The following is an 11,286-nucleotide window of genomic DNA, read 5'->3' as shown; positions in this document are numbered from 1 at the left end:
ATGATTTACATAATTAGGTTTCACTTTTTCTTCTTCTCTTCTGTGCCTTCCATGTGCTTGCCATTCTTGACCCAGAGTAGGGCAAGTATTAAGTAGACCAAGTGATGGTAAAGTTACTTCACAAATTGCTACTAATCCCAGTACTTTATGCTTCAGATAAGTGGGATCCTAAGAAATCCTGACAGTGTATTTTTCAGAATTCTACAGCCACTAAATAAAAAACCTTTTCTGAAGTGCATGCTCCACAGAGAAGTCACATCATCACATGGATTTATTTTATACCTTTTTTCCAAAAGAAAATGAGGTGACAGATGTAAAACAAGATGAAATAGCTATTTTTATTTAGCTCTTCTTCATTTAATATTCATTGCGTGCCATTTCTTGTCAGGACTTGACACAGGTGGTATCTTAATACTCACAACCAACCGAGGAGATCAGCAGACATTATCGCCCCTGTCTTACAGACAAGGAATCAGAGCGCAGAGAGACTGGCAGCTATCGGAGAGCCAGGGTGTGAGCTCAGGCTGACCACCAAGGTCACGGTAAGTAAACACCACATCCATCAGGACAAAGGAGAATAGAGGTAGGGATGGAAAATGGAACTAGAGACTAAGGGTAGAAGACAGAACATATAAACCACAAAGGGACGCCACAGTTGAAGAGGGCTTCAAAACCAAGCATTGCTTTAAAAGGCAGAGAGAAAGAAGACTAGCCTACTTCTCCATCCCACTGGCAACTCCATGGGGGGGGGGAGGAGAAAGATAAATGACTGGGGATCTTCACTTCAAAACTCACGTTCAGTGGATAAGTACAAATAGTCAAAGAAAAAAGTGGGTAAAACATAAGCTTAAATATACCTATAAGGTCCCAGGGACTGGTAGTCCAATTATTTAGGAGCCGAAGCAAAAATAATCTTTCTTGACAAATACTGAAAGCTTCCTCCCATGATTAAGACTCAAGCGTGAGTGAGTAGTGGCACGACAGTCTTCCCTAGGAATACATCTGAAAATGATTAGAGCGTCAAGGGAAAAGCTGATTCAGCTACTGACTGCGTCCATTAACTGTGTCAAGTCTGTCTAATGCTCGCAGCGGGGTTAACTGACTCAGCTAATTTCAAAACTGGCTATTTCACTTGACACTAGAGCTTAAGAGAGAGAGAGAGAGATTTAAAATGTAAATGTTAAGACTCATGAAATTATAAGCTACCACACATGGAAACGGAATGTCTACCTGAAACTATCAATAAACAGTTTTTTCACAGAGAGAAAAATACCATTTGCTTGGCAGTTCTATGTACAGAAATAAATTGTCCTGTGTTAACAAATAGTTATCTAATATATAAAGGCCCTAGGCAACATTCACTTGTTAAAAACACTATTTTAACTTAATATTAGCTATTACTCCCCGATCCCTAAGTTGTTTTATTTCGAGTGCCCTATTAACAATACTGACAAAATCTTTCCTTCTCCAGTGCATTTCTGGGGCATCCTAACTTCCAAACGTTGTGATCAAGAAAGTTTTAAAGATCATGGCTTAAAAACACAAACAAACCCAACAGCATTAAAGAATAAATAACCTTGTTACTCCTCGGACTTTAAACGGGGCCTTTTAACATAAAAATGTATAAAAATTATTTAGTCCAGGTTAAACAAGATGAATGACAGAAACTCTAGACTTTAATATATATAAGATGGAGAGCCAGAAATAATTCCACTGGTTAAAACAGTGGATACAGAATTCAGAAAGCTACAATCACACAAACTGGAATGAGTGTAAACAGTCCACCACCTGCATATCTTATTACTCTTCGGAAAAGAAAAAAAACGTTACATACAACAAAAATGGAAATGGTTTTCTGAAAAGTGCTACTCTGTACGAAAAATACATATCCTATTTACCAACATACCCCATTTATCACTTGAAGCAAGCACTGTTGCCAAACTTAAGACTTGCTGTTTTATTTCTGAAAATCCACATTTTGCTTCCATGAGCCACTCAACGTGAAGACCGATCACCATCTGTTTCAACCAAAATCAACCTCTCTTTTAAAAATCACAGCCTGCCATCACACCCACCTCTCTACAAACAAATGCCTGACGCACTGCAAGTTGGTGACTTTTGAAGGGCCCGATTCACCTGAGAAAGATCCTACGTTTATTCACAGGTTCGTTAATATTAACAACGTCCAGGTTAATTTTCAGTGCATTTTCGAATAGGAGAGCGCATCAGACGGACGGGCCGCCGTTCTAAACGGCCGCGATCGCTGGTCCACGCCGAGATGCCGGGGGGTCAGTAATCCCCAGGAGAGGGTCGGTGACCACCCAAACTCAGGGCACGGGGGCCACCTTCTCCCCGCCCATCTACACCGCAGCCCTCAGGTCAGTCAGGTGAGCGGCCAGGGTGGGTCCCGATGGGAGGCCAGCGCACCGTCCCCCCGGCACGGCGATGGCCACTCCCCGCCGCCAGGGTGGACGTCCGAGCGGGAGGCGCGGCCCCGCGGGGCCAGGCCCGGCGGAGAGCGGCCCCCGCAGCCCTCCTCCCGGCTCCCCTACCTTCTCGCACAGCGTCCGCACTTGGTTCTCGTTCAGCTGTTTACACTCGTTCAGCTGCTCGACCCACTGGTCCAGCTCCTTGGTGAACGCCTTGTCGTCCATGGCGGCCCGCGCCCCGCCGCCGCCGCCGCCGCCGCCGCCAGCTCCCAGCGGGAGAGCAAGGAGCCGGGCAGGGCGGCCGCGGGCCCCGCGCCCCGCCTACGGCCAGCGGGCGGCTCCGGGCGCGGCCCCGCGGAGCCCCCGCCCTCCCTCCCTTCTTTCCCCGCCCGCGGGCCGCGCGCCCGGGAGCCGGTGAAGCGCGCGGGGAGGTGGGGGGCAGCGCGGCGCGGGGCTTCGGCGCAGCTCCCGCCGCACGATGGCCGCCGCCGCCTCCTCCCGCCCGCCGGCCTCTCCCGGCTCTCTCGCCCCTTCTCTCTCGCTCCTTCTCCTCCCTCCCTCACTCTCTCCGGGTTTCCGTCATCGCCCGGGCATTTCCGCCGGGAGGAGGCGAGCAGGCGGCGCCGCGGGGGAGCGGGATGCGAGGAGGGGCGCAGCGCCCCCGTGTGGCTCGGCGGAGAAACGGTCCAAGGGAGCCAAGGGTCGCCGCTTTCTCCCTCTTTCCTTCTCCATCCTGTTTGTCCCTTCGGGTCCGGACCAAGCTGTCCTGGTTCTTTCTTCACATACTTTGCTTTGGGAACTTTGTCCCCATCTTGGTCTCCTGCGGAGCTTTTTCAGCGCTCTGGAGGGGGAATTGGGAAGCTTGTGACTTTCCTCGACAACACTGTCTCCCCAGAGTCTAGCACTCTCCCCTAGCAAGCATGCAATATTTATTGAGTAAATAAATGAATTCTTTCTAGCCTTTCTCTGCTACTAACTATCTGTGGGGCCCTAATATCTCGAATCACCCCTTTCAGCATCAGAAAGATGAAATGATTGTTCTGTATAATATCAATGTGTCCCCTACAGCATTCTTCACTGCATTTACTGCAATGTTTACTGAGTTGCAATAATTTGTTCAGTCAACAAATATTTATTGAGCAGCTGCTAATTGCCAGATCCCTTGTAGAGCAGATGCTGAACAACCATACTTCCTCCATTGGAGGTACATAGTACTGCCGCTGAACCCAAGTGGGAGGCAAAATCCTGTATCAGAAGACAAGGTTCCAATTTTGGCTTTGCCAACTTCTTAGCTGTGTCCTTGGGCAATCACCAAATGTCCCCAAACCTCAGAGTCTTCATCTGTTAACAGGGCTCGGTAAAGCCAACCTTTTCATGTTGTGAAGATTAAATTTTACAAGTGTCTACCCAATAGTAGAGTATGGAAGCAATGTGATAGTTGCCTTATGCCTCCTAAGCAACAGTTATAGAAAGCTTTAGAAAGGTGGCATTTGAACGGAATTTTGAACCTTCTCCCAAGGCAAGACCTTAAAGTTTCTTGGAGAAGAGGAAAGAAGTTCTAAGCAATTTTTTTTGCGTGTAGCAGAGGACAAATGTGTGAAAGACCACGGTCTGTTTGGAGAGCTATAAATGTTCCTATCAACAGAAATAGGTCATATGGTGGGAAATAAGGCTGGAATGGCTCCTGCTCTCAAGTGATTTGTAAATAGTAGCTAACCAATTATTGAAGAACAAAACGAAAAGGTAATGAAACAATACTGAGGAGAAGGGGTACCTGTATGATTGCAATAGATATTGCAGTCTCTGAGGTTAGTCTATAAGGGTTTAAAGGAGGCTGAATGTCAGCTAACGCTGAAAAGCTCAGAATGAAAATGAGAATGACAATGGCATTTTCGGAGTTCCTAGAGAAGATGGATTGAGAACAGAAAATATACATTGAGGAGAAATGGGAACTCTATATGATAGTGGTTAGGGAGAGAGATCCTTGAAATAAAGCAAATGTGTTTGGAATTAATGTGAGAGAACGTTCCTAGAGTTGGGGGTAGGCAGGTGAGTTTGTGAAAATAGTGCTTCTGAAAAGCGTAGTCAAGTTATGCTGGAGAGCAAATCAGAAGGCTTTTTTGAGTTCTTCCTATGTGCTTGCTGTGTTTTACATTTGTCTTCTCATTTAATCCTCCAATAATCCTATGAGACAGGTGCCCTTATTACCCTCCACTTTACAGAAGAGAAACAGACACATAGAGGTCACAGATAGTAACTGGTGCAGTAAGGACTAACACCCAAGTCTGTCTGACGTCTACTCTGCGCTCTGTGTTACATGACCTCTATGGTCTGACGGGAGGAGGGAAAGCTGGGGATTGGTAGACCGGCCAAGGGGCTTGGTGATTGTAATCTCAGCTTTTGATATTTTGGTTGTGAAGGCATCTTAATTAAAAATAAAAACTGTAATTCTTAAACTTCTTTCTTTCTTTGCTCTTTGCTTCTGTATGTATGTACGTATGGCCTTCTGTCATGTACATATCTATATACTTTTCCCTGTGGAACATAACCATCAATCTCCAATCCTTGCTAATCACGTCATGCAAAAATGCCTTTAATTCTTAGGTTTGCAGGCTAGTTCTAAATTTCTTTGTTTACCAGAAGTGTTCTCATTTTTATTTTGTTTATTTCTTTCCTTTTGGTCAAAGAATTTTAAAATCATTGACTTCGGCAAATCCTTTGTCTTAAAATTACATGTTAGATTTTTTTTCCTACACAATTAACTAGGTTCTTTTCAAATATATAATCATTGATATCCTTCTTGACTTAAATGGTATTATGCCATTTAAAAGTATGAAATATGAATCATTTATATTTTGTAATGTATCCAGGGAGTTGTATATTTAAAATTACACATTATATTGGTCTAAAAAACTTCTTCTATACCACCATAATTCTCAAAAGATTAAATAAATATATTTATTTCTAGTTCGAAAACCTTCTGACAATTGGAATGTGAATATGATGTTGAGATTGATACCAGGAATTCTGCATCAGAATCTCCATCTATAATGATGAGATTAAAAAGACAAAGTCAAATTGGAAATGCTTCCTTTGAATTTAAAAACTGTAAATCACTATTAGTAATAAAGACCATAGTTCTTTTCTCCTCTTCTCACTGTACTGCCCAAAAAACTTGGTTCTAATCTTCAAATTTATCAAGGAAGAGATGGAATTACTTGAAGATAAAGCAACCAAAAAAGATGCGGTTTAATATTTTGTCCTTCTTTGTTGACCTCAACAGGAGGCTTGGCTCAAATACACCAGCATACCACTATGGAAGTGGAGTCCTTTATATCTTTGAACATTTCACACCTGGCTATTCTATGTTGTGTATCTGACAGTTCCAAAACTGTCAGTTCTTAAGTAACTAAAGATATTTTTCTTGTTTCTGCTGACTCTTATTCACAGTGGCTTGCCTCCTTTGCGTATGGATTCACAGCCTGACAGATTGTGGCAGTCCTGGGAGCCAACTTTGGGAAGGCTTTCCTCCAGAAAGTTTGCTTCTATATCTCCAGAAATCTCCAGGAAATATCCCTAACCCAGCACGACTTGAGCAAGAGTTTTGTCTCAGAACGGGAGTGTCAGTTTCCGCACCTCAGTGTCCGCATAGCAGTGTCTTTAGGAATCCGGCCTCACAGCAATCTCACTCCTTCTGGCAGCCATCTTGCCCAGGCAGCCTCCCTGCTGGTTTAGGCCGGGCCATGGCTCTTGGCCTGGTGGCCTTAGTTCCCAGCCGTTCTGTCCTAAGCATCCAGTTCTCAAAACTTCAGATGGCTCAAGCCCCGGATCCTTTCCACTCCAGCCCCAGTGTCTACCCATTCTGGTCTTAAACTCATGCTTGTCTATTTTTGGGAAATCCATGGAGACCCATCCCACTTTTGTAAGACCGATGAAGCCTCAAAAAATTGTGTTCTATCCTGGGTCTGGTTGTTTTGGAGCAGGCAGTTCCCTCAGAGCTCCTGGACATCTATAATACTGAAAGTGAAAATCTTATGTTTGAAATTTTAAAAATTTGTACATCCTTGTTGACACTTTTTCCTCTACGTAATAGAATTTTTTGTAATCTCCCACTATGGGCTTTTACAAAGCTGAGGCCTACGATATTCTAAAGACTGACACAGCTGGGGTGCGGATTTCTTGGTCACGGAGCCTCCATCTCTCTTTTGAAACTTGAGAAGCTTCCATAACTAACTACTGGAGAAGAAACTGTGGTGGCATCAATTCTGAGAGCCATTTAATTGCCCCATCATCATAACGTCTGGCAATGGCTTTAATCTACTCTGTTCAGTTAGTTACTGTTCTCACTGGCCACACATTTTCTTGGTTTCGTGCCTTAATTCATGCTTTACATCCATGCGAAGTACTTTTTTCCCTCCTCCATGCACATATAAACCTGCCTCAATCTTTAAGGACAAGCGTCAGGATTATCTTTTCCCATGAAGTCCTTTCTCTTACTGACACCAGAAGGAATTCATCTCTCCACACTTTAAAATTTCATAACTTTGGGTCTGTGCTTTTTCCATACCACATGCTTTCTACCTCATGCCTCATGTTACTCATCTATCTGAATTTCTTCTCTTTCTTATTAGAATATAAATCTCTCGACCACATGATCCATGTATATCCTACATTCGTGATACCAAAAACATAGGACAAGCCCTTTAGAGAGCAGGTGCTCAGTAAATATTTGTGAGTGAATTTGAGGAAAGTAGCAAGAATGAAGGGGAACTTTAGTCTGACTAAAAGGATTCTTTTCAGTATTTAGGAATGGTTCACCTTTAGGGAAAGCCTCAATATTTGTTTCATCTTCTCTCTTTTAAAAGGTAACTTACGCTTTTGTTATGATTTTGACGCCGTATTTTTCATTCTGGCCAACACTGGTGGAGCAGGGATCGTTAGTAGTCTAGCCAATACCCACTGTACGTTTCTTAACAATTCTGTTTGTAGTGAACAATGCCCCACTTAGAAAATACCTATGATGGCCATGTGGTGTAATTCAGGCAAGAGAGATGTAAGGAGAAGTAGCTGAGTGGGGCTCTGCAGGAAAGCTTGTTAAAGGGAGCAAACTCAAAATGCTCCTGCCTGGAACTCATTGCTGGAGATGGAACAGCCATTTTGAGGCCACTAGAAAAGAAGCAAGAGGCTAAAGGCCACATGTTAGGGATGGCTAAAAAGAAAGATAAAATGAATTTGGGTTATTAAGGGCAATGTGAAACCAGAACAGTAGCTCTGGACTGCCAACCTCCAGACTTATGAATGAAAAAGAAAACATTTTTTTAAGCTACATTCAGGGGTTTTGTTACTTAGATCTGAACACAAATCTGACTGATACATCCAGATACTATTTATTTTAAGCTTTGACTAAATGGTAGCTGAAAAATCATATAATTTTGACAATTAGTGAGTTTGAACAATTTTTCATATTTTTTTGACATTTAGATTGTGTATGTGAATTGAGCGTTCATTTTATTGGTTTTTTCACTTCCTTATTATTGGTTTATAGGCTCCTTGATATATGTTTCAAATGTTCTACAGTGTGTTACTTGGATTTTATATTTGTTTATAAGATACTTGCCATACAAAAGTTTTTGATGTCTTTGGTCATAATAAGAGTATTTATGATGTCAGTATTCTATGTACTTAGATTATCATCTCATATATTCCCTTCATTACAACCCTATGAAGCAAGTGCTATTATCATTGGTCCAGTTAATCAAATGAAGATACTGAGGTGGAGAAGATAAGTGACTAGCCCAAAGTCCCTCAGCTGGAGCTGGGAAATGATGCCAGGTAGCCGGAGCCTATGCTCTCCAACCTCTGTCTTGTATTCTGTCACCAATCCTGTCAATCATTTTGCTTAAGGCTGTTTAGAAAGGCTCCTCTGCCCCAAGACTGTGTGACTATTTTATTATGTATTTTATATACATACATAAATGAAATATAGAGTTGATTGTAGATTTTCTACTAAAATCTTGCAATCCATCTTTTTGGTGATTTTTGCTATTGTGGGAAAATATACAATTTACCATTTTAATCTTCTTTTGCTTTTGGTGAGGCAGATTGGCCCTGAGCTAACACCTGTTGCCAATCTTCCTCTTTTTGCTTGAGGAAGATTGTCGCTGAGCTAACATCTGTGCCCACCTTCCTCTATTTTATACGTGGGACGCTGCCACAGCATGGCTTGACAAGCGGTGTGTAGGTCTGTGCCCGGGATCTGAACCCACGAACCCTGGGCTGTTGAAGTGGAGTGCGTGAATTAACGCTATGCCACCCATTTTAACCATTTTTAAATGTACAATTCAATGGCCTCAGGAATATTCACGATGTTGAGCAACCCTCACCACTATCATCTCCAGAACGTTTTCATCATCCCAGACAGAAACTCTGTACCAATTAAACAATAATCACCATCCCCCCCCCATATACAAATACCTTTCTATATTATCATAAGCCTCAGAAGAAGCTTTTTGGTACTTATTCTAATACTCTTGAGTTATCTGGATTATGATTTAATTATATTTTTCCCATATTACATCAAATTTCCTTGATTCTAAAATACCATTTTTTTCCGCAGCTTAACTGCTCTGAAATTGAGTTCCATTTTACGATCAATGACATCTTAGATTCCATCAAATCCCTTTAAAAGGAGGGTTTATAGCCAAAGTGCTGTGTTCAAACTACTTTAGTTTGATCCCTCCCCTCCCTTCATTTCACTGTGGTTATAGCACTCATTTAATAGTTAATTTTGTTTTTGCTTGCATATAGTTTGTTACTTCCATCTTTATTGATTTAATCTTCCTTTTGATATGTAGAACATTACAAAAGCTTCCAAAAGTAAAGTTTATCCAAAAAGGTGAATTCAGAAAAATGTCACTCTTTCCTTAGCCCTTTCACCCAGTTTTCCTCTTTGCAGGTAACCAACTTCATTGTTTTCTGGTTTTTCCTATGTTCTTTCTGTGTGTGTGTGAGGAAGACTGGCCCTAAGCTAACATCCGTTGCCAATCTTTCTCTTTTTGCTTGATGAAGATTGTGGCTGAGCTAATATCTGTGCCAATCTTCCTCTCTTTTTTTTTTTTTTTTTTTTTTTAAAGATTTTATTTTTTCCTTTTTCTCCCCAAAGCCCCCCGGTACATAGTTGTGTATTCTTCGTTGTGGGTTCTTCTAGTTGTGGCATGTGGGACGCTGCCTCAGCGTGGTCTGATGAGCAGTGCCATGTCCGCGCCCAGGATTCGAACCAACGAAACACTGGGCCGCCTGCAGCGGAGCGCACGAACTTAACCACTCGGCCACGGGGCCAGCCCCAATCTTCCTCTCTTTTATGTAGGATGCTGCCACGATGTGGCTTGCCGAGCAGTGCTAGGTCTGCGCCCAGGATCTGAACCAGCAAACCCCGGGCCACTGAAGTGGAGCATGCAAACTTAACCACTATGCCTCCAGGCTGGCCCCTCCTATATCCTTTTATGCAAGAACATGCATATATATTTCCCTTTCTTTCTTATGCAAAAAGTAATATATATACTCTTTTGTACTCTGCTTTTTTCAATTAAATATTTCACAGAACACACTCCTTATTGGTTCATATAAATTGTCCTCATTCTGTTTACACTTGCATAGTCCTCCACCAGTGTATGTAACATAGTTTATTCAACTACGCCTAAATGTTTGGGCATTTAGATAATTTCCAAGATTTCCCAGTTACACATAATACATTTATATTTTTATATAATTGGAGAGTTATCATTAGGATAAATTCCTGGAAGTAGAGTTACCGAGAGAGAAAAGGCACATGTAGTTTCATTGGGTATTGGATATTGACAACTTCTACTCTATAGACGTTGTACAATGCAACATTCGTACAAGCAATGTATGAGAGTGTCTGTTCCTCCTCAACTTCTCCAACAGAGTACACGGTCAAGCTTTTGAAAATTGTGCTAATATGATAGGTGAGAAATGATAGCTCAACGTATTTTTAATTTGCATTTCTGCTTTTTTCATTTTTCTCCAAAACTAGATTACTATCACTGGTTTAATAATGAATAATCCCCTAGGTGGGGAGCAGGGATGTGTCTTCCCCCCAATTTCAAAGGCTGTCCTTCTAAGTATCTGAACAAAATCGGGGTTTAGTTAACAGCAAAGAAATGCATTTGTGACTAGGGAAAGAGTGTGTCACAAACACACGTGTATCCACCCAAAGTTCACCTAGGCGTGTTTTTTCACTTGCTCCTTCAAGGAAATTAAGATGCAAAAACCCAGTGACTAATTACAAACCAAGCAGGTTCATTTACTAACGCTGACAATGACTGGCAAGGTGGGTAGTAAATGTCAAGAACTGGATGGGTTATTTACTTAAAAATAGTAAAATTATCATTTAAAAATTAGACGAGATAATCTCTGAAAGTTAAGATCTGAAAGCTAAGAACAACTGGAAATTGGAAAGTAGAAGGACCTCCAGAGGAAGTGAACAGAAGTACTGGATATGAATGACCAAAAAGTGGTAATCAAAGGGGAAGAGAATAACATGGGATTGTGTTTTACAACCATGAACACGGTAAAAGAAGATATTGGGAATAACAATTAAATACAGTAAACAAACACATTAAATATTGACAGAAGCAAAAGATTTCACTTGAGGCATTGCTTGAGATCCTGATTCTGACAGCTGCTTTTGGGGATACATGTAAAACAAAAACATGCTGAACACTTGAGAGGAATGTTCAGCAATAATCAGTGAGTCAATGCATGCTGAGATTAAATCACCTGAAAATATTCCGTTTCTGCACACAAACCCCTTGATAATAACACTGGAATGCTAGAA

General features: G+C 41.9%; 1 protein-coding gene across 1 annotated transcript in view; it reads right to left on the bottom strand.

Annotated features, from left to right (window-relative positions):
- PPP2CB (protein phosphatase 2 catalytic subunit beta) overlaps nt 1–2,999 on the bottom strand; it is a 32,821-nt gene extending 29,822 nt beyond the window's left edge. Inside the window, exon 1 of the mRNA XM_001493873.7 lies at nt 2,553–2,999. Coding sequence (XP_001493923.2) covers nt 2,553–2,654 — 102 coding nt within the window. The 5' untranslated portion in view covers nt 2,655–2,999. The remainder of the gene's footprint in view (nt 1–2,552) is intronic.
- Between the last annotated feature and the right edge of the window lie 8,287 nt (nt 3,000–11,286).

This window comes from Equus caballus, chromosome 27 (genome assembly GCF_041296265.1).
Source record: "Equus caballus isolate H_3958 breed thoroughbred chromosome 27, TB-T2T, whole genome shotgun sequence".
Lineage (NCBI taxonomy): Eukaryota > Metazoa > Chordata > Mammalia > Perissodactyla > Equidae > Equus > Equus caballus.
Note: the sequence above shows the minus strand (reverse complement) of the source record. Positions and strands in the feature narration are given on the sequence as shown.